Here is a 24,755-nt window from a genome sequence, read left to right as displayed (position 1 = left end):
GTGTTTACAGTTCAAGACAGACACAGGGTCTGCCATACTGGATCGGACCCATGGGCCACCTGGTTCCATATCCTGTTCCCAACAGTGGCCAGAATCAGATGTTTCAAAGGAAGGTGTAGGTAATACCAGAATAGGCAGATCTGCCCCTTCCCCCATAGAAAGTCTTGACCTAACCCCTAGTTGTTATAGATCAGCGTAAGTCCTGAAGCATGATATTTTATATCCATTCTAAACCCTCATATATGGCTTCCAAAACCTTCCAAGACAAAAAGCAACACAAAGGGTTAGGGAGAGGAATGAGACATATATTCGTTGAGGGGCTTTTTTAAATAGATATAATCTGTGTCCATAGCTGCTTGAATTACCATTGATTTGATTATGTCCTGTAGACTCTGTAGTAGAAGTGGACCTTGAAGAGGCAAAATTCATGGCTTTAGGAATCAGTAAAGGAAGACTTTCCATCCATGTGAGAAAGTGGGAAGATGGTTGTGGGGAAAATGGACAAATGAGGTACTGAGGCTGACATCTTTGGCAAAGTGGGCATGATGCACTAAGAGGCCAGAGTGGGCAAGTAGACAGGGGCAAAGCTGTGAAAGGTCAGTTACATTTGACATGTAAGCCAAGGAATAGTTTTACTAACGGTCCCCAAAATCTCAAGCCAGTCCTGTGCATAATTATATGATCATGGTGGACAGGAATCCTTTATAGTTCTGGGGATAGCAAAAAACTGCTTTGTATACCCATCCTAAAATGGTAAAGCTGCTTTAGGGTGGAGCTATCACAGACATATTAATGAAGACAAGTTCTGTTTGTTGTTGCTCTTGTGGCATAGGCAAAGCAATAGTCTGGTTAACTGTTACAGTTACCCATAACGTTTAGGAGCCAGGGGCTTAGGGTGAGGCTGGGGTTGTGCGTTTATGCACATTATGCCAGTCTGCAAAGGATTAATATTTAGAAGCAGAAAAAATATTAAAGAAAAAAGTGCTAGCTAAAAGTAACCTTGTAGAGTTTTGAAATCTTTCAGCAATAAGCATAAAGGAAGAACTGCTGCCCCTTTTATTCTTAAGCATTTACTATTTTCAATAGTAAATCTATTACGAGTGACGTGCTGGTGTCCAATGATTAATCCAGGGGTCGGCAACGTTCGGCACACGGCTCGCCAGGGTAAGCACCCTAGCGTGCCGGGCCAGTTTATTTACCTGCTGATGCGGCAGGTTCGGCCGATCGCGGCCCCCACTCACCGCGGTTCGCCGTCCCGGGCCAATGGGGGCGGCGGGAAGCCGCGGCCAGCACATCCCTCGGTCGGCGCCGCTTCTTGCCGCCCCCATTGGCCCGGGCCGGCGAACCGTGGCCAGTGGGGGCCGCGATCAGCCGAACCTGCCATGTCAGCAGGTAAATAAACTGGCCCGGCCCGCTAGGGTGCTTACCCTGGCGAGCCGCATGCCGAACGTTGCCGACCCCTGCATTAACCCATGCTTCCAAATTGTACTGCCTGAACCTATGTGGCCTTGACTTGACTAATTGGCTGCTTGCTTCTTTTGCATTCTGTTGTGATTTTATGATGACAGTGATTCAACATGTACAACACAGACATAAAAAAATAACAATAATGCTCCACTTACTCAACCAAGCATGACTGACACCATCCCAGATTACTACTACCATAGTGCTGGGCTGAATATCACATGAACAGTTGTTGTTATAACTGTGCAACCAAGACAAGTAGTAGTATAATATGACATTTTATTTTATTTTATTTTTTAAAGCAATATGGTGAGTTGCATTCACCACTTTGAGAGCCCCCTTCATTCAGGTGCAGTGCTATGTTCTCTTCAGTTCCAGCGCCCCCTGTAGGCTGTTAGCTGGCGTCTCTAATCTTTTGTGGCTTGGCCATCCAGCTGGGTCACACAGTCCAAACCCCTTCTGGGGTACAATAAACTCAAACAGAGGAAGTTCCTTTGTCCTTCAGGGTCAGTTACAAATAAACTGGTTTCTCACCCTTCTGGGGCTTAATCCCATCTCCAGAATTGAATCAGCAAGGTTCCTCCTGAAATCCTGCCACCGACTGTGACCAGCAATGGGCCCTGGCCTGGCTCCTTAGGCTCTGGCCCAGTTCCACTGGTTCTAGCCAAGAACTACCTTGCTAGAAACAGGTAGCCCCTTTTATTTTGGCCTACTGAGCCTTGATTGGCTGTTGCTGATCCCCAGCCCTTCTAGTTGCTGAAGGCTGCTCCCAGGGCACTTTTCAATGCAAGCCTGAGGTCTAATACTCACTGCTCTTTTCTTCTCAGAGAGCTATTTCCTGGGGCAAGGTGCAGCAGAAGAGGGCTGTAAGGCTTGGGTATACCCCATCCCAGGGAAAATAGGGTAAAATCATGGAGTGTAATTGGCAGTTTGAACAGTGCTGTCTAGAATAAGTAAGCACATAGTAAACAGTAGTGACTCCTGTTGCAATTAAAGAACTAATCCTTTAGGTCTGCATGTGAATGAAAACTAAGTTTGTTGTTTTTGCATTTAATGACACCATCTGTTCTATATTTCAGTTTAGAGCAAGATCAATTGTTCATGAATTAATCACATTTATACAAAACATCTCATTTTAAAATGAGAATAGCCAAGAATCAGCAGCAACTAAGGTTGTTTTCCTTACAGTGCTTCCAAAAATTTGCTGGGTTTACACCCCTTTTTTGCTGCATGTCTAACTGCTGATCTCACTTTATATCTGGTTATGCTAGCTGATTGACAATATTCTTCAGTCATATTTCAGTAGCATTTGTGTATCTCCGGATCGTGGCATAGAATAGAAATATTCAGAGTGTATTTGCAAAGAGAAAATTAAGTTTACATAATATATTACATTTTTTTGCATGGGGTGAGAGGTTTTTTATATTTTCTCAAGTTTCTACTTTGACAAAAAGCAATGAATTTGTGAAACACTGGCTGACTTAAAGGAAAAGTCTAATAATTTGTTATAATGTTTTAGACAGCTAAATATTTACTAGATAATTAATATAGTATGTTTTCCATAGCATCAGAGAAATCCCCTTTAGCATTTTCAATATCTCCATTCTGTCAATGGGACTTTTCTCTAAGAGGCCTGCTGTCTTCCCAGAAGGACCCCATTTCATGATGTAAATTGGGGGCTTATGGATTTGATCCTGGAAACCCTTTTTCAGTATGAGGAAAGCCATCTCAGATGAGCAGTAGTTTTGCAGAATCAGGTCCCAGTTCCCAAAAAGGTTTCTTCAACATTTCTGATCATATGCAATTGGAAATAAGAACCAATTCCATATGAACCGTGTCCAGTCTCAACCAGTCCAGTTCAAAATGCTTTTTGATAAACATTTTTTGTTAATCTCTAAATTTTAAAGATTTCTTTCACTTTCCCAAAAGTAATTCTGACCATGAAAATCAGCATTTTCAATCCGATTTTTTTTCCATAATGAATATTTTACCCAGCTTTACTTTTATCTCCTGTTACAGATAAGTATTATTCCCATTTTACTGAGACACAGAAAGGGTGGTGATTTATGTAAGGACACAGTGGGTATGTCCACATTGCAGCTGGGAGTGTGCCTCCCAGACCACATAGGCAGATTCACACTAACTCTGCTTGAGCCAGCATGCTAACAATAGCAGCGTGGATGTTGTGACACAGGACCTTCTGGGTCCAAACATAGGTGGGTAGCCTGAGCCACCACCAGTGCCATAACGTTCATGTTGCTATTTTTAGAATGCTAGCTTGAGCAGACCTAGTGAGAGTCTGGCTACCTTGTCTGGGAGGCGCACTCCTAACTATGCGTAAACATACCCAATACATCATTGGTAGTCACATCTAGAATCCAGGTCTGTTGATTCTCAGACCCATCTTCTAATTGCTCCCAGAAAGAGAAGCAACTTAGTTTTGTACTTTGTATACCAATAAATTTTGGACTTGAAAAAGCCAAAGCTAGCTTCTCTTTCTCCAACTAAAAACAAACCAACTAAAAACTATGAAAATAAACAGGTTTTTTTTTTTTCTTATTCTAAGTGCTGATCATATTCTGTGTTCCGGTAAGCTCTTTAGCAACATAATTAATTAACTTTTTTAACATTTTAATTTAAAAGGTTGCTGTCAAATGTAATATTTTGTGGTTCTTCAAGGTGGTTTGGGCATCTTTGGATATTTTTCTCCCTTCTTCGTTTGGCAAATATTGATCCATGCTTTCTCCTCAGTTGTGTTTTGAAAGGTGATGGCAGCAACTTTGCTGCTTTATTTATCAAGGACAAATTTTGTATGTAGTTTTGTCATGCCAAACAGGACCGGTTCTAGGGGTGGGTCATCTGAAACATTTTCTGCCTGGGCTGGCAAAACACCTAGGGCCATTCCCAATGCCAAATCATCTTAGTTAACTGCTGCTATGCAGCTAGCAATAAGAAATAGAAAGCTGTGCTTTTGTACGGTCTACAAAACTGCTGTGTTGTTCATTTATGTACCAACAAGGCTCATTGATGCAGCATATTACTTTTTGTATGTGTTTATTTAAATGATTTTAATAGAGTGTAGTAAATTTGGGCTTTAACTAGGTTGTCATAATTTTAAACATCTTTATTCTTAGAAGGAAAACTGAACTTCATTTAAATTTAAAAATTTGATTTAGATAAAACAATCTGATTTTTTTCATATTTTTTTAAAATCTATTTTTATTCAACCTACATCACATTATGACTTTAATGTAGGTCAAAATTCTTGATCTTGATAGTGGCCTGTTACCAGATGTTGTTTAACATATGTTGTTCATCTATAATTTAGATATAAGACTTATCCCAGCATCAGAGGAACTGAATTCCATGAGGAGAAGACTGAGATTTTCAGTAGGACAGAATAGCATAGAAGGATGATAAAGCACTTCATGTGCCCTGTCTATTTCTTATCTATTTGTATAATTCACATTCAGATACACTAGAAATTCACTAATAATGGAGTGAGACTTGTAGTGTTGGCAACATTCGCTATATTATCCTGAGTTCCATGATATGAAGCCACTTGTTTGTGAGGCTCTCTTGATAAAACACAGACAGCTCTGATATTTTGCCTGAGATGCCTGCAGTTTCCCTTTGTGGCCATTAGAGACTGCTCTAGCAGCTGCGTGCAGTGCCCAGCTCTCCCTATACTTTCCGCGGGTATGTCGGTACTGAAATCCAGAGATGTGATTGCAGCACATGGTATATCTGAACTAGCTTGGATTGACATACCTTGCTAAAAATATAAGTGAAGCCACAGCAGCATGAGCTAACAGCCTGAGTATGAACCCAGGTTCTGGGCAGGCTTCTTCTCAAGTGGCCAGCGCGTGCTGCTGCCCGTGCAGCTGCAGCTTAGCTGCTACCTTTAGTAAGCTTGCTTGATCAGAACTAGCTAGGTATACCTGTGTGTGCTGCAACCACATCCCAATTGCAATGTGGACATACCCTGAGCAGGGCAGAGCGATGGAGCTGGTGCTACACAATGCAGTTGCCCTCTCAGAATAACACAGCAGCGGCCTCATCGCCTCACCACAGTACAGAAAGGCGGAGTTAATGGATGTAGGAACTCAGACATAGCCACCTCCCCTGGAAGCTGGAGGAAGGGGATAGCGCCATGGTAATCAGGATCTGCTGGAGTCTGCTGTGGAAGATGGGAGAGCTGGGGTTGGGAAAGCTCTGGGCAGTGGAAGGGAGAAGCTGAGGTCTGCGTTTTTGCAGGTGCACATTTTGTATGCATTTAAAGTTGAATTTTAAACCTGTAAATGTCAAACACAAATTATAATTGGTGGCAAGGAGACATTGAAAAGTAGAAGGCAGAGCAAAACAACAGGACTGGGTCATCGTGTTCAGTTCCTGCTATTGCAGGAAATCCCATCATATAATCCCATTCATATGTTTATCCAGATCCATCTTAAAACTAGGTAGATTGTTTGCCCCCATCTATTGGAAGCCTGGCCCAGAGCCTTACTTAAAATTTATTCTTTTTTCTTTTTAAACTCTTGTGATTTTAGCCAATCTTGGGGAGGATGGAGGTGGGGACTCTTGGTTTTTGAGCTCTAGGGACTGGCAATACTGGACAAGGAAAATTGTTGAATTTTGCAAATTATATGCTTCCATTACCATTATGTGTTTAACTTCTTACTATTTGTTGTTCATGGTGTGTAATTGATCACCTAAGTTGTGTGGTGGTATTTCTGCTCTTTGATTGGAAGACTGAAACTTTTCTATACAGGAGAAAGAAATTCAGATTTCCAGAGGTCCATGAAGAACTCCTGTAGTAGGTCTTGCCACTACAGTAACTAAACAAGTTCACACCAATATTCACAAGATTTTAGCTTTCCACAAATATTCTTCAAAAAAATAGTTTCTGAGAATGTTCATTGGAAAGGCATCATGATTATGATCTAAGAAATTGGAAGTTCATATTCAACCGAATGTTGATGCAGGCTTTTTGTGTAGTATTCACCCAGCTGTACTAGTTACAGTTGTTAAAAATGTGGGTTCTTTTTAGAAAGGTGACTCTTGAATTCACTTTTAATATAGCCACAGATCTTGCATTTGTAAGTCAAGGGTTTTTTTTTTCTGTCTGTATTAATTTTGTAATTTACAAATGAATTTAGACAATTAATCCTTTCAAGATGCCTGTATTAATTACAGTCCTAGGCAGGTTTTTTTGGAGTTTTATAATGCTTTTGGTCACAATTTCACTATGTTTACTGTCGCAGCTTGATGCCTGTTGACATGCTGATTCATGTTTTATTATACCGGATAGGGCTTATTCATCTAGAGGAATGAGTTTAAAGAGGTCACACCTTATAATCATGCTGGCATTTCCACTCCTTGTAGGCTATATATCTCCTTTTAATTTAAACTCCAAAAAATGTACTGGGATTTCTGCAGCTAAACTGCAATCGATGGAATTTATTATCATGGGGTGTCTAATCTCTAAAGCTAATACAAGACTTCACAGCTATTGATTACATGTGAAGGATACACAAATTGTTAATCATCTATGGAGGCAGTAGAATAAACATACCATCAAAAGAAAAAGAACAAGTAATTGTCATCAGTGCTGTTATTTTTGTGTGTCTGTACTATATCTCTGAAACAAGGACAGTTACATTTTGCATGTGAAAAGAAGTGTACTAAAATATATTAAATATTCCCTCAGTGCTATTGAAACTACTGTAGTACAGCTTATCTGTGTACTAATTCAGATGTTTTCTCTGGGCCCTTTGGGTATGTGGTCAATAAGAAATTTGTAAGCTAACTCAATAAGTCAGTTACCTGAAGGAAAGGAGGAAGAAAGTGCTCATAGATTTTCATGCAGTCAAATTATAACCTTCATTTGAAACAAAATAAATCTATAGTGCTAGCATAAGATAAATACCATCATTTATTTGTTCTCTGTGCATTTTTCACACTTGGTATATATCAGTGGTTCTCAACCAGTGGTCCGGGGCCCCCTAGGGGGCCGCGAACAGGTCCCTGAAAGCGGAGCCAGTGTTAGATTCACTGGGGCCCAGGGCAGGAAGCCAAAGCCCCACCATGCGGGGCTGAAGCCCGGGGCCCTGAACCCTGCCACCTAGGGCTGAAGTTGAAGTCTGAGCAACTTAGCTATGCGGAGCCCCCTGTGGTGTGGGGCCCTGGGAATAGCCTTGCCTGCTACCCCGTAACACCGGCTCTGGCTTTTATATGCAGAAAAAAAGTTGTTGCGGCATAGCTGGGCCATTGAGTTTTTATAACATGTTGGGGGGCCATCAGAAAGAAAAACGTTGAGAACCTCTGGTATATATGAATATATACTGTGTATACTGTATAAATATGAATATACAGTATTTGTATTCATAGATATGCATATTCATATTTAGACACCCAAATAAGTGTCCAAATTTTCTTAAGTGCTGAGTGTGATGGATTTGGAGCTACAATGACTGTAATAATTTATGAATATGTTGGCCTGGTTATTGGGACGTTTACTGAGACTGTATTGTTTTAAATTACCAGGCCTGGTCTGGAATAGAGCCACCTATCAAAAGGCACATAAGTTGTTAAGAGACTATGCCAGAAATTATTCTTTGATGATTGTACTTCTATCTCATAGATTCCCAGACTGTGGGTTGCAACTCCAAATGAGGTCATGCCATCAGCAGATGGGGTCGCAGATACAAGGGGCAAGATGGTGCCGTCTGCCCGTGAGCCTTTTCATAATGTGACCTTGCATGCACCAGACATGCAAGGTCACACTGTGTGGAGACCTCCATTTTGTAGCTCGAAATGTAAGCCTCTTCGTGTGGCATTTGTGGAGCAAGTCCGGACACCGTGTGTGGTTGCCAATTTGGCCATTTGCACCATCTGGCTGTGCAAGCAACCAGCTGAGGGACTTGAATGCAGAAGATCCTTATCAGCCGGGCATCTTTTCTGATCGAGCTGGTAGGAGCTTGTGCTAGTCTTTTCTGAGATGGGACTCTGCAATGGCTTGTAAGATTCTTAAGGGAGGGCCCATATCTTCTTTTATACCACACCCTGAGTACCCTGTTGTCAGTCAAGGATAAAGAATCATTGTAAGTCACTGTGTCTGTGCTGCCCTAGTATCACCACATAGGGCCATCCTATGTCCTGGCCTCATTTGCTTAATAGTGAATTGCTCTTTCTGTTTTGTGATAAGAGGCAGAATGGACTCATTTTTATGCAGAGTGTCTGCTTCAACCTCCAGTAGTGAGTCTAGTGATGGAATTATGAACGCAAAACAAGAGTCCAAGAAATGTGCTCACAAATATGACAGAAAGATATAACTTTATACTGTACAATGTGGTATAATTTATTCACTCTCCCATCCTCAGTGCACACTTTTGATTCCTCTCTTGTCTTCTGATTTAGTTAAGAACTCACAAATATATATATATATATATATATATATAATGCTTTTTTTTTAAGCACACGTTTTCTGGCAAAAGAAAAATTGTATGCAAAGCGGGATCTGGATTCTGCTCTCATGCTAGTGTAAGTCAGAGAAACCTCATGGAAATCATTGGAGTTACTCCAGTTTTGCACTGACTTAAATAAGAGTAGAGTTTGGCCCAAGATATACAAATGTTTTTTAATTCAGGGTAGGCTTCATGGAAAAATTGCTGGGGAGCATGAATCAACACTCAGACATGGTCATGTGAAATAATATCTATTCCCTTTTAACAAGGGAAAATAAGTGACAGGTTTAAAATCTTAAAACTAGGGCTGTCAAACGATTTTAAAAATCGCAATTAATCACGAGATTTTTTTTTAAAGTGATTAATTGCAGTTTTAATCGCACTGTTAAATAATAGAATACCAATTTAAATTTATTATAAATATTTTGGATGTTTTTCTACATTTTCAAATATATTGATTTAAATTACAACACAGAATACAAAGTTTACAGTGTTCACTTTATATTATTATTTTTGATTACAAATACTTGCACTGTAAAAAAGATAAATAGTATTTTTCAATTCACCTCCTAGAAGTACTGTAGCTTAATCTCTTTATCATGAAAGTGAAATTTACACATGTAGATTTTTTTTTTTTTTACATAACTGCTCTCAAAATCAAAACAATTTAAAACTTTAGTTTAGAGCTTACAAGTCCACTCAGCTCTATTTCTTGTTCAGCCAATTGCTAAGACAAACGCTTACATTTACAGGAGATAATGCTCTCCACTTCTTATTTACAATGTCACCTGAAAGTGAGAACAGGCAAGTTCTGCTTGATAACGATCCAAAGTGGTGCGAACTGACGCACCTTTATTTTCATCATCTGAGTCAGAAGCCACCAGCAGAAGGTTAATTTTCTTTTTTTGTGATTTGAGTTCTATAGTTTCCACATCGGAATGTTGCTCTTTTAAGACTTCAGACAGCATGTTCCATACCTCGTCCCTCTCAGATTTTGGAAGGCCCTTCAGATTCTTAAAGCTTGGGTCGAGTGCTGTAGCTATCTTTAGAAATCTCATATTGATACCTTCTTTGCATTTTGTCAAATCTGCAGTGTTCTTAAATCAAACAACATATGCTGGGTTGTCATCTGAGACTGCCATACCACAAAATATATGGCAGAATGTGGATAAAACCACGGAGCAGGGGAGAGACAATTCTCCCCCAGGGAGTTCAGTCACAAATTTAATTAACTCATTATATTTTTAACAAGCATCATCAGCATGGAAGCATGTCCTCTAGAACGGTGGTCAAAGCATGAATGGGCATACGAATGTTTAGCATATCTGGCATGTAAATACCTTGCAACACCAGCTACATTTTTCACTTTCAGGTGATGATTAATTGACAGCCCTACTTAAAACTCAATAACTTGTCCTTGGAAAGTAGTACGTTTTTCTGTGTAATAGGAGGTCAAATAAGATTTCATGAAGTTTTAAACTCTAGGTATAAAAATAGGAGATGACATTATTATTACTTTTTTGAGTCTTAGTGAAGTAAGAGATTCCATATTTACTGTAGAGTATCTTAGTGTCTACTTTATTGACTTCTGACCTGCAGTGTTTGCCAGCTTAGGTTTAGTAGTACAACTGAATAGGCTCTATTTTTGCTGGCTAGTGCTCCAGCCATCTGAGTATGGAATTTCTGTCACTTTACCCGACCTCAATCAGAGCATATGCCAAGACGGAGCACCTGAGTTAGGACTTCTAGGTTTTATTCATGACTTAAATATGGGCTTCACCCCTAGTCTCATGAGGCATGTCCCAGCACGTGTGCTTGCTCTTTTTCTCAGACACACACACAGAGAGTCTGAATTGTACCATTCCTAAAGACTGCTACAAGCATCAGTAGTGCTGAACTGCACGTGCCAAATGAGGGTTCTAGTGGTGCACACTTTCTTACTGAGACTCTGTCTTTGGCATTTGATCTTCTTTAGACATTCATCATAGCTCTAACCTAGTGACTTTTTGGGAATGCTGCAAGATGAATGTATTTCTTTTAATTTGTGATTAGAGACAGTCAATTTCTCAATCACATTTCTGTCTACGTTTTTGTTTTGGTTTGTCTACTAATGTTATAAGTATGCTGAATCAAGGTAGGGAAGTAAAACTGTTTGATTTTTCCATTTACTTTTTACATTTGACAGCACTTTGTGTATCCTCTTGATCAGTCAGTCACACTTCTTGTCTCATGCACTAGAATAATGACATCATTCATGCCCTGCTCTGAAGTGGGGAGTTCAATTGCATGCTTGTCCCTTGGCTTGCTCTGCAAGAGGGTTTTTACAGGAGCAGAGCTGTAGGTTGAGATTGGACCAGGAGGTATTTTATTTTTCTGGGTCCCCTCACAAAACCAGGGAGCAACAGGTGCCATGGTGGCAGCTAGAATAAACCTCTTCTTTATTTCTGAGACCCCTTCATTCAGTGAGCTAATTTCAGTATTCAGCTAGGCTGCTGTTGGAAGGGCAGCTGTATACTATACTCCCTGGGACTCCTCAGCAGTTTCCAAGGAGAAGTTTAAAATTCAGGAGGCCTTACCTCAATGGTGCTACTGACAAAAGAATGGGCAGATGGGCAGATAGGTGGTGTTCAGAGGGAGAAGTAGGGAAGAGCCTAAGAAAATGTGGTTGTGTTGCTCTTGAGTCTATCCGCTGTCCTTTGCTGAAAAGACTATCAGCAAAAGAAGGGAAACCCATCACCTTTAAAAAAAGTAATTCTTCTTTTAAAATGTCAGATCACACTATTTTAAGGGGGCTCTATCGAAAAAAATTGACTTTTTTAAATTAGTCAATTAAAAATTGTGTTTGTGTTTTAAGAGTTTTGCTACAGTCTTGTTTTTGTATGTCACTGTCTTAGCAGCCATGGCAATAGGTGCTAAAAAAAAAATTAATAAAACTTGCAGCCCTCAGCACTGGTCTTGTCCCAAAAATGTGTGTATTTGTGTAATGTATCTAGCCCCATACCCAAAGTAGCAAGAGTCCTCCAGTTTCATACACACTCAGGGCTCTCCTCTTCCTGCGTTATCAGTCAAGTCAACCCAAGCCATCATTAGCTTAATAAGAGCTGTAATGAGTACAGTTAAAATCATTTTGGCATACCAAGTGATTATGCAACATGTTGCACTTCAGAGTGTAGAAATTTTAAGCTGGCTTTTGATTGTAATGTCACACAAACAGACATAAACATCTCAAGAAAAAAAAAAGGCATTGAATACCCTGTCACTCAAGGGGCCCAGTTCTTTTATCTGAGTTTACCTTTGCTATAAAATTTGCCTCGTTGTTTTCAATTTCACACAGACAAATGTGTGTTTTATCTTCTGGTCAGAAAACCCACTTTTGTTTTTTCAGATAAATTAAATTGAAATTGTGCATTGCAATCAACCTTTAGGATTTCTGATGAATGGCAGCAGTGGCAAAGCACTTGTCATGCTTCAGTATCCTTATTTTGTGTACATCTTTGAAAACAGCTTTTTTTTTTGGTTACAAGATTTGGGGCATTTTTCCCCTCTGATTGACTGCAGGATAATAAGTTTTATCATTAAAAATTGGTTCTGGGCAAATGCATGCTCTGCCCTTGTTTCTTTTGTAGCTGTGAAGGCTTTTGTTTTCACAACTGCCTCTGAATAAATTGAGATAATCTCTACAAAGAGGCATTGATATTGACCTGTCATATCACGTGTCGCTTATCAAGCGCTAAAGAAATTGAATTTCATTCTGTCTGTTCTCAAGCTACTTATTAAATCATCCTGCTATTGATAGGTGTCTGGGGGTCAACAGGTTTGGTCTCTTCCTGCCATCTATCCCTCTATTATTAACCTTTAGAGAATTACGAAAGTTGTTCTTTATTTTATCTTATAAAGTTGGGTTAAATCTCTTTGATCCATAAATTGTTGCACGTGAAGTCCCTGTGTGTAATTCTTTTATTTGGTACAGTTTTGGACATGGATTGAAGAGCCAGCTTAAATGTACAGACTTTTTCTCTCTCTCTCTCTCTCTCTGTGTGTGTGTGTGTGTGTGTGTGTGTGATTTGCTATTCCTGACTATGTTTAGCCTTTGAACTGGAGATCAATATTTGGTTTAAGTAAATTAGCCATTGACTGCAATTGTCAATTATTATAAAATATGCATTATTGTAGTATTGAAACAAATCTTAAAAATCTGCTGTTTTATCTGAGTGTATAGTCACACTGTTCCTATTATTTGGAATCATATTTCCATTCAGTTTGAAATAGGGAAGGTCATGATCTATTATTAATTTGTTACTGTAATATCCAGAGATCCTAAATGGCACCCTATGGTCCCGGGTGCTGTGCATGTATTGTAAGAGAGAGTCTCTACCTCTAAGATCTTACAGTCAAAGACAAGACACACCAAGTAGGAGTAACAAAGAAATGGAGGACATAGGCCAGGGTATAGGCCTGAGTTACTGAGAAAATGGGGGTCTTTCCAGTGTTGACCAAAAAAAATGGAGAAAGGAAGATGACCTGTTGATCTGACTAAGTTAATGGCAAGACATCCACATGGAAATGTCAGAAAGACAAGCAGAGATGCAGAATTAGAGGAAGAGGTAAGAAGTGAAGAGATGAATGTGTGAGTAATCAGCATAAATATCGTGGTTGAAGCCCTGTGGGCAGGTAAGATTGCCTAGAGATCAGTAAGATTTAGAGGGGCCAAGGATGGAGCCCTGTGCATCCCCCACCAATATAGGAGAGGTCAAGGAAGGTGAGGCCCTGAGGTTTAGCCAGGAAGAGATTATTAGAACTTTGAGAGCAGTTTCAGGGAAGTGATGAAAGGTCTAGGACAGAAATGGAGGAGAGAAACTCGATAGCAGAAAGAGATGAGGAATTCAGCTCGAATATTTTAGTTTTATCACTGAAAAAGTTGACAAAGTCCTGAGCCAAGATTAAGGTGGGGAAAAGTGAGGGAGAGGTTGATGATGGCATCAGAAGCAGTGAATAGACAGCTGGCATTACCAGCATGGGAATCAGAGTGGAGAAAGTAGTGCTGCTTGAGCAGGAAGATGGCAGAATAAATTTGTAGTGGAGGAAGTCCACATGATCATGGAACATTCTCCAGAGATGTTCAACAGCATGAGAGGAGGAGACGAAGCAGCACGTATTGAAGTTAAGCCAAAATTGAAGACAGACCTTGAGGTGGAAGAGAGAGTGTGCAGATAGAGGTTGAGTGGTAGCTGAGAAGTCATGTATGTTATTAGAGTGTAAGTTAGGGAAGGAATGGGTGGTGGAAAAGGGGGGGTGATATTGAAGGAGACAATGGTGATTAGAGGGTGTATTTTGTCCTTTTATGAAAGAAAAAAAAAGTTTGATGTGTCTAGGATTAGTGTAGTCTAAACTATTACATGGCCCCTGGCACCATGATATCTGAGCACCTACCTCTCCCCCAATCTGAATCTAGATTTAGTATTGAATCCAACTTCCCTCAACCCCTCACAGAACAGTTCCCTTCCACATATACACTCTGTTCTCCCTGATTTAAAAATAAAAATGAAATCCTTCACATCTCCTGTCACCGTAATGACCAAAGAGGGTATGCCATTGGCTAATCAAAATACTCAGATTTACTGTTCTTCCTGTCAGTTACCTTGGAAATCTTTCAAATGCCAAATGATTTTCTCTCCTCATACAGCATCTAATGAGCCACTTGAGCCCTTTGCCACTGCCCCACATGAAGAGTTGTCCCCTGTAAGAAATGCATTTAATTTATGTTTTTAGTTCTTTGGGAAAATGACTTTTGAGTAGAACCCCACGTTTTAATGTTAAAAAACAAGATTTAATGCCAAAAATCCCAAATAGTTAACTGCTTTATTTAAAGTATATTTTAAACTCAAAAACAAAAAAATTGAGTACTGTCCCTTGTTATAGCTTTACACCATAAACAGCAGCTTGAGCTTGCAAAGCAGTATAATGAACACCAAATTTGTACAAAGTTAAAAATAACAATTTTCCTGATACTTGAGAAACCTTCACTCCTTCACATCTGAAAATCCCATTTTGATTCTTGACAGTTCACAAGTCACCTAAAATGGCACTCTGTTAACTGTGATTTGTTCAGGTCCTTGTTAGGAAAATCTTGGATGCAAAATTCAGTATTCGACAAATAAGTATTGTAGGCCCTGATTCAACTAAGGCGCATGCTTTAATTTCCTTGCTAAATCGGGGCCTTAAAGAACATCTCTCTCTCTCTCTCTCTCTCTCTCTCTCTCTCTCTCTCTCTCTCATATTTTAAATCTGAAAGTTACAGTCAACTTGAGTTCATGGCCCCTAGATGTTTTCACCTAGGGGAAGAGTGTTCTCTGTGGAGGGAGGCCTGCTGAACAATTAAACTTTCTCCTCCCTTGGGGTAATAGACTCTCAAGTTTGTCCTTCAGAGCATGCTGCAAGATCTGTCTATTCGCTCAGATTTTTTCTAAAGGGAGAGGTTGAGTTGGAGATGAGGAAGGGGGGATGGGTATTGACATTGAGTGAATTGAAATTGTTTCACGTAAAGTTTTCTTTTAAAAATTTGAACTGTTCCTGTGCCTAAAGTTTGAGGATAGGTGTAACATGTGACTCAAGGGGATGAGTACATAAAGGTGGTGTTTTTCAAATTATTTGTCCTTAATTCTGCATAGATATTCAGTTAATATTTTTTTTTCTTTTAGCAAAATCTTTTCTAATCACCTTTAAAGAACTGACATTGAGGAGCAGGGGTAAAGTTATCTTTTTCATTGGGAATTAGTATTTGAAACCTAAGCTTGGTGCATGTGCCACTGCTATTGTTAGCCAGTGTTATTTAACACAGATGGGAGCCAGGTACATCTGAATTCTATTCCTGGCTCTGACAATAAATTGCCTTGTGGTCTTGAGCAAGTCACGTAACTTCTCTGTGTCTGTTTCCTCATTAGACAAATGGGAATAATAATACTTACCTATCTGACAGGGCCAGATGTTGAGAAGATTAATGTTTGTACAGTGCTTTGAAAATGGCAAGAGCTGTGAATTGTTGTTACTATTTTCGTTTCAGTTCATTGATTAAGAAATTAGGAGTGTTCTGGAAGGAGTCTTATTCCATTCATGTTAAGCAGGGGATACCACTTTGGTATAACCTAATATAACAGATGAGCAAGTTCTGGAGTGACATTCATACTCTTTAGACAAAGCAGTTCTAGCTGTGATTGGAAAGTTCAAGGGAGGGAAATTACAACCACCAAGGGATGAGATTAATAAATTGCTACACACCCCACCACACACTGGCTTGGACTGCTGTTCCTAAAAGGATACCTTTAACTGAGAAAATAACCATCAATTGGATTGAAAGTACAGGAGAATTAAGATAATGTTTTGGGGGAAAGTAAAGCTCTGAAGGACATCATGGCAGTGTGGGTGGGGGAGGGAGCTTCCTCTTCTTCTTATCTAAAATATTTTTTTTCGTAATGAGATGCAGCAAGTTTCCTGAAGCTTACTAAGCAATTCAATAGCTTTTTATCTGAGAAAAATAATTATTGGAAGATTACTTTCTACCAGGGCCTTACAGATGGAGAATTTGTGGTGCAGCAGTTTAAAACAATTGGACTTTACCTCTAGAGAGCCCTGTTGTGAATGTTTTTCAGAGGCAAGAGTAAAATTGTGTTTAAAGCATCATTTTAGCAGCAGTGGGACAGTTGGCAGAGTTTACCAAAGCTGTTGAGAGACTCTGTAGACTTTAATTACCACCTCAGTCATGCAGAATTGGTTAATCTCTGCCAAAGATAAGAGTGCCTGTGAGAAAGCTAGATCATGCTTGCTATCTTATTCCTCCTTTTTCGACAGGTGAATAAAGGATGCTTTTTAATATCTCCTCTGATACTGACACACATTTGTAAAATTTGCATAGAATTGTAAAATATTTTTTTCAAGATTAACAAAGCGTATTTTTTTTTTGTTTAAAAAATCCTATGTAACATAGTGTGAATGCATATTAAGGTTCTGACTTGGAGGAAACCAAATCAAAATTCAGTGCATTTCCCATCACCGGTTGGTCTAAGGCTCTGCTTGATTCTCAGAGATGCAAGGCTTGAATCTTCAGAACCAACTATCCTATATTATTATGTGCATATGCTCTTTTTAAATTAATTTAATACATGGAGCAGGTTAGAAATGTATGTTTTATAGCGCAGGATGGGTGCATGACTCGGGATAGGAAAAAGAAAAAGAAAATTGAGAACAGTGGGTTCATTTTTAGAAGAGAAAGTAATATATAAAACAAAACTTGTCTAATTACACAGACTTCCATTTATTTCTTTAGATTTCAAATTCTCAATCAGAGTGCATAGGGATGTTTTATTCAAGTCTAAAGGTTGTATGCAATATTGTGGTAGCCACGTGGGTCCCAGGATATTAGAGAGACAAGGTGGGTGAGGTAATATCTTTTATTGTACCAACTTCTGTTGAAAGAGACAAGCTTTTGAGCTTACATGGAGCTCTTCTTCGGGTCACCTGTAAACTCAAAAGCTTGTCTCTCTCACCAACAGAAGTTGATGTATAATATAAGATTATCTCACCCACCTTGTCTAAGTCTAAAATATATGGCTAAAAAAGTCTAAAAAGACTTGGTAATTTTTGTTTCCTTTTTATATTCTCCTAAAACATTGGAATATGGATTTTCTACACTCACTAAAGGGAAAAACTGATCCTGAACCATCCCATTCTGAGGTCTAGTCTACACCTAAAGTGTAGGTTAATTTAGCTGTGTTGCTCAGGGGCGTGAAAAATTCACACCCCCCTCCCCCCCCGAAAGACATAGTTAAGCTGACCTAAGCCCCAGTATAGACTGCCTTCTGTGGGAGTGCCTTTATTACAGCAATGGAAAAACCCCTTCCGCAGAGCTTATAGCATAAACGTATCCTGAGGAACTATCAAGTTACTGCCCTTCTTTTTTTTTGATAGATGAGCAGACAAGTAACACCCAGTGCTCACTTTCCAAAGGAAGCTTATGTCCCTCCATCATCCATCTGATCTCCATGCACCCATTAAATGATTTCTCTCAGTCCTAGTAGTTTTGTCACATTGGGCAACGTGTTCAGAAGGCCACTACCCAGGAAGTCTAATTTTTTTCTTTTACCATGAATTTGATAGTAACTCAAGGGTGGAAGAGAACAATTAAATTCAAGCTCATAGTGGATTTGAGAGGGAGGTGATGGGTTAATGTGAATATTAAGAAAACTAATGTGTGACTTTTAATCCATAACTGTGTGTGTGCAGAGAAAGAAAATTAAGTAGTTTGGTTGCAGTTGTCTTGTAAACTGCATGCTGAATAGAATATATTCCTTGAGACTCACACACATTTGGATAGGCCATCTGTGCTTTCTACAGAACATTTGCCTACTTGAGATTCTTGATTCATAAAGGAAAATTACACTGGACAGTCGCACCCCAAAAAGAAGAATATGTGTTTCATGTATGTGTATTCTCTCTTGTTGTTTTCACCTTGAATCAGCAAAGACACAAGGTTAAAGTGTACCCTAGAGCTTGCTTTATTTTCTTTGGCAAGCAAATATATATTAAGAGAGTAGAAACATCCCCTTGGTAAATTTCTAGTGCAGCTCTAGTGTATATATATTCATGGTCATGACTTTCATTGTGTAATCATTTTAATTAAGTTTGACTATAAAAGTTAGTCTTGCATGAGGGATGAATTCGCTGGAGAGACAATGATAGATTGATGGCAACCCAGCCAAGTATCCCATGTTCTGCTGTTACTTTCTAGCTGAGTGGAAGTTCATGTGCAGATAACAGTTGAGCTTGAGTGATGGTGCACTGATTACTAGCTCAGAGCTATGCACAGACAAAGCGTATTGGGTGGTGAAAGGAGGTAGAATATGATGTAAACATCCAAAAGTGTTTTTGTAATATTTCTTGGCTTTCTTGCTTGAATTAATAGCATCATTACCGAAATAATAAACGTTAATGAATATCTGCATCATTTTTGTAACTGCTAGTTTAGTACAGCAATTAGTGTAATTAGTATACAGCATAGCTTGGTGGCATGATAAATCATACCGCAGAGCATGTTGACTCTTCACCACTATGATATATTATCTAATTTACTCATTTAAAAAACGATAAAGGGGAAATAGGGGGAAGTTAGCAACAACAGCTGTGGTGGCCTTTTGGTCACTCTTCCTGAATTTGCCTTCTGTATTCTTAAATGCTTTGAATTGTTAGCACTGTTAATTAACATTTTATTTTTAATGTTGGTAAATCTTAATCACTGATTGAAACCTATGGAGAAGAGACAGAGCAGAAAGAAATGAAAATGTGTGGCATTTCACCTCAGGATGTGACTTCTTCCAGAGATGGGTTTGTACTTGCTGGGTATCTCTGGTGCTTTGACATTTCTAAGTGTATCACTTAACAAGTCAATGTGAATGTGGGAAATGTTAACAGTGTTACTTCATTATATTCTGTGTCTTCTAGAGCCCATGAGAACACCAAAAACTCTGAAGATTGCTGAGATCCAGGCCAGACACATTGCAGTGGATTGGGAGTCTCTGGGTTACAATATTACTCGATGTCACACTTTCAATGTAACTATTTGCTACCACTACTTCCGTGGTCACAATGAGAACAAAGCAGACTGCTTGGATATGGATCCCAAAGCACCTCAGCATGTGGTGAATCACCTGCCTCCTTACACAAATGTCAGCCTCAAAATGATCCTAACTAATCCTGAAGGGAGAAAGGAGAGTGAGGAGACCATTATTCAAACAGATGAAGATGGTATGCACAAAGGCTATTATAGACATGATATCTAATCTAAAGGAGCGGGAGGGAATGGTGTAGTAAGTTAAAATACGTTTCCTGATGAACAAAAGTCACAGTCTGTTACAGGGGTGGCCAAACTTACTGGTCCTCCAAGCCACATACGACAATCTTCAGAAGTCCGAGAGCTGGAGCACATCTGCCGGGCTCCAGGGCTTGAGGCTTCAGCTCTGCGACAGGCGCCTGACAGGACTCTGGGCTTCAGCCCCGCCCCTGCTGAAACCCTGAGCCCCAGAAGGAGCACCCCGCAGGGCTGAAGCTCTGTGACCCCACTCCCCGCTGGGCAGAAGGTCCTACCCCACCACCTCGCTGCAAGGCAAAGGTCCCAAGCTCTCTCCCACCCCCACCCTCCGAGTCTGGTAGATGGAGAATGGGGGGGTGGCATGGAGGGCTCCGCGAGCCTCACTTTAATGGTAAAAGAGACGCATGTAGCTCACGAGCCACATTTTGGCCACCCTTGGTCTATTAATTAGTTGTAAGAAGGTTAAATAGCCCCCAAAATTGGGGCTTTTCAAATATTTTAGTAGTCATTCTGGAAAACTAACTGAAATGGACCAACATTTAGCCCATGCCACTGTGCATAACTTTTATGTAGGATAAAAATGTTTCTTTAATTATGAAATATATTCATATAGGACACGAGGACCACTTGTGGTGTTAGTTAAGGACTTTTTTTTTAGAATATTCAATGGAGGAAATTTATTCTGTACATTTATATTTAAATATTCAGTTCAGCATTGTAAGATTCTACCTGAAATTCAAGATAGCTTCAATAGAATGTTACATGTTATATAGCACATATATTATCTATTAGCTGACTTTTTTAAACAGAGAAAAAGTAATTTTTTGAGACCTCCTTCTTAATCTGCCTGGTTTAAGTCCACTAGCAAGACAGCCTTACTTACATGAGGAGAAACAAAGGACAGAATTAGATGTTTATCAAGGTATTCAGTGATTGTCTGTTATGAATCTTAATTTGGAACTAAAATAGCATTAACTATAGTTCCTTAATTAGATGCAAACTATAGTATGGAAATAGAGCTGGCTTAGTTACCTTTAGCTGACTAACTGCCAATTCACATAATAGAGAAAGAAACAGTTTATCGTGTGTGTGTGTGTGTGTGTGTGTGTGTGTGTGTACACACGTACATGTAAGGACATAGATTAGGGCTGTCAATTAATCGCAATTTAACTCATGCGATTAACTCAAAAAAAATAATTGCGATTAAATAAATTAATCGTGATTAATTGCAGTTTTAATCGTACTGTTAAACAATAGAATGTCAATTGAAATTTATTAAACATTTTTGATATTTTTCTACATTTTCGTATATATATTGTATTCTGTGTTGTAATTGAAATCAGTGTATATTATTTTGATTACAAATATTTGCACTGTAAAAATGATAAACAAAAGAAATAGTATTTTTCAATTCACCTCATACAAGTACTGTAGTGCAGTCTCTTTTTCATGAAAGTGCATCTTACAACTGTAGATTTTTGTTGTTGTTACATAACTGCACTCAAAAACAAAACAATGTAAAACTTTAGAGCCTACAAGTCCACTCAGTCCTACTTCTTGTTCAGCCAATCGCTAAGACAAACAAGTTTATTTACATTTACAGGAGATAATGCTGCCCTCTTCTTATGTACAATGTCACCAGAAAGTGAGAACAGGCATTTGCCTGGCACTTTTGTAGCCGGCATTGCAAGGTATTTATGTACCAGATATGCTAAACATTCATATGCCCCTTCATGCTTTGGCTACCATACCAGAGGACATGCTTCCAGGCTGATGATGCTCGTTAAATAAATAATGCATTAATTAAATTTGTGACTGCACTCCCTGGGGGAGAATTGTATGTCCCCTGCTCTGTTTTACCCGCATTCTGTCATATATTTCATATTATAGCAGTCTCGAATGATGATCCAGCACATGTTGTTTATTTTAAGAACACTTTCACTACAGATTTGACAAAACACAAAGAAGGTACCAATGTGAGATTTCTAAAGATAGCTACAGCACTTGACCCAAGGTTTAAGAATCTGAAGTGCCTTCCAAAATCTGAGACGGACGAGGTGTGGAGCATGCTTCCAGAAGTCTTAAAAGAGCAACATTCCGATGCGGAAACTACAGAACCTTAACCACCAAAAAAGACCACCTGCTGTTGGTATCTGACTCAGATAATAAAAATTAACATGCATCAGTCCACGCTGCTTTGGATTGTTATCAAGCAGAACCTATCATCAGCATGGACGCATGTCCCCTGGAATGATGGTTGAAGCGTGAAGGGACATATGAATCTTTAGCGCATCTGGCACGTAAATATCTTGCGACACCGGCTACAACAGTGCCATGAGAATGCCTGTTCCCACTTTCAGGTGACGTTGTAAACAAGAAGCGGGCAACATTATCTCCTGCAAATGTAAATAAACTTTTTTGTGTGAGTGATTGGCTGAACAAGAAGTAGGACTGAGTGGACTTGCAGGCTCTAAAATTTTACATTTTTATTTTTGAATGCAGGAGTTGTGGAGAACCACAGAGATTGATATACAGGAATTTTTTGAGACATACAGAATTTTAATATTTTATGCAGATCAAATTTAGTGTTAAGTTTTCTGTAGGTGGTTAGAAATATAAACCGGAGGGAACTATTGATATGCCTACGTTTAATATAGGGATTTATGGTTGCTGTATTGCATGAGAATCAACAAAGCAATGATGCTATGCCCACATGAATTGAGTTTCGTTCTCTGTTGCTGAGTAGTTGCCTTTTCAAGATATCCTTTTATTCTCTTCTCATATCCTTTAGCCAGTTAGATTTGCAGAATTTGGCCAAAAAAAAACTATAACATGTACAAACCTCGCCTTGCATTTAACTTTTGGGTTATTGTTGGGAATATGGAGAATGAAGGCTTTTAGATCAAAAAAGATACTGAATCTTGTCACTCTGGTCAAATGATCCACTGGTGCTTGCCAAAACACTTGATTTTCTGAATCTTCCCACCTGTATATCAGTGACCTCGTTTATACTTGGAATTAGTGTTAACGTGAGTTCCCCTCTCCTTTACTGGGAGTAATATATATTCTTTGAAACCAATTATAAAGTCATTCCAACTTTATGTTAATGAAGTCAGAAACTGTAGCAGCACAGTTTTTCCATTTCTCTTCCTCCCAGTCTAACCCTGTACCTTGAGCCCAGTGTTGACTGTTCTTTGTATCAGATTTAGGAAGTGACTTTTAAAGTCATTTGGCTATGTGACAGGGTGGACTAGGTCCAGAAGCACCCTGCTGGAGGCCTCACGGCCCTGCCTCACCCCGCCCCAGAATAAGAGCAGAGGGAAGTCCTCCAGGCAGCCTAGAGTGGCTGCAGAGGAACAACCAATCAGAGGGGCTGATGGAGCAGCCAATCTGGGGCCAGAAGGGCCCTATATAAGACAAGCAGAATAGCAGAGAAGTCAGTTGCTTTGTGGAGCTCGAGGAGTGAACACTGGGTGACTCTCTGGTTGGAAGAACAGCGGTACCACGGACAGCTCACCGTGGAGAGCTCACTACAAACAGTACTGAAGCCCCACGGAAGGCTGCTGAAGAGCAGCAGGACCAGCGGAAGGCAGTGCAGGAAGGCTGAAGCCCAGCGGGACTGAGCACAGAACCTGGCCAGGCCAGCGAGGGTGCTGAGATGGGTCCTGCTGATCTGGCTGAAGATGAGCCCAGGGAGGCCTGCTGAAACACCACCATCTGCGGGTACCCAAATGGGCCTTGGCTGGGTGGTTGAACAAGGCAGTGCCTCTGAAAGAAGCCTTAGAGCCCCATACCAGGACCATGAGAAGAACTTGCACTGTATACCCCGGAAGGGGGTCAATGTATGTGGCTCGGCCGGAGGGCAGAGTTGCTGAAGACCTGCCGAGAGAACCATTGGCCAGAGGGGTGCTCGTGAGAGGTGGGTGCTACCCTGTGAAAAGAACTGTGTTTGCAGGCACTGCCAGCCAGAGAAAGGGGGCACTTGCGAGAGGCGGGTGCCAACCCCGTTACAGGATGTTATTTGCATCAATGTTCAAATTGAAAAGGATACTTCTACAGTGCCATGCCCGTCTTGTCTGTTCTCCCATTGTTTACCTCAGAAAGTACTTTGGAACTGTGTACTGGTAATAATTGTGTGGTGGGAGTTTGTTCTGTGATTCCCTGAGTGACCATTTTAAGTTTTTTCTCTCAAATCTTTTTCATTTTAATAAATTCCTCAGTTTTTCCATTTTTAGAATTTGTATTGGAAAATTAGGTGGAATATTTCTGTGGAGCTGGCTTAATTTCCAGATCATATTGTGTCTTGTAGTCTCCTATACCAGAAAGAGAGTTTGTCAAATCCTAATCTGTGTATTTACAATAGTAAATACTGTGAAAATTGTAAATACTGATGTTGGGTAACAGAGGTGGGTTTTTTTTTTTTTAATATACTGTTTTGAAACTTTACATCTTTTACATGTTTAATCAGCAATCATGTATATTGATTCTCCTTTTTTCTCTGTCTTTGTACATTCCCAGTTTCACTATGCTTCTTTTTTCCCTTCTTCCACTCCTTTTTTCTCTTCCTTCCTTCATCTTACCTACTCAGTTCTTTTCCTTTCTCCATATTCTTTTGTCCCTTTTTCCCCACCCCCATCTTATGGCTTTATAATCTTCTGTAGGCCTGCAGCCATAGTCTACATACACCAGAATAGTGGTTGTCAAACTTTTCTGTCCCATGAAAACTCCAGCATCCCATCGCATGAAGCTATGGACCCTCCTCCCATTTAGCTGTATGAGAAAGGCAGGGTTATTGTGATCCCCTGACATCTGTTCACAACCCCCATAGGTTTCAGTACTTGCAGGTCAAGAACCCATGTACAAGAACAAAAAGATCAGATACTTGAGTGAAGTTCGGATGCCATTTTCACAACCACAAAGCACTTTACTGCAAGTATTGTAAGTGGATATTTACCCCCGAGTAAATG

The 24,755-nt window shown here is 39.8% G+C and overlaps 1 protein-coding gene across 1 annotated transcript in view; it reads left to right on the top strand.

Moving 5' to 3' along the window:
- The window catches only part of PTPRK (protein tyrosine phosphatase receptor type K), a 585,126-nt gene that overhangs the window by 455,111 nt on the left and 105,260 nt on the right, over positions 1 to 24,755 (top strand). Inside the window, exon 8 of the mRNA XM_065401786.1 lies at positions 19,422 to 19,724. Within this exon, the coding sequence (XP_065257858.1) occupies positions 19,422 to 19,724 (303 nt within the window). The remainder of the gene's footprint in view (positions 1 to 19,421; positions 19,725 to 24,755) is intronic.

Source organism: Emys orbicularis, chromosome 3, assembly GCF_028017835.1.
Source record: "Emys orbicularis isolate rEmyOrb1 chromosome 3, rEmyOrb1.hap1, whole genome shotgun sequence".
Taxonomy (NCBI): Eukaryota; Metazoa; Chordata; order Testudines; family Emydidae; genus Emys; species Emys orbicularis.
The sequence above is the reverse complement of the archived record's forward strand: the minus strand, read 5'-3'. Positions and strand labels throughout refer to the sequence as shown.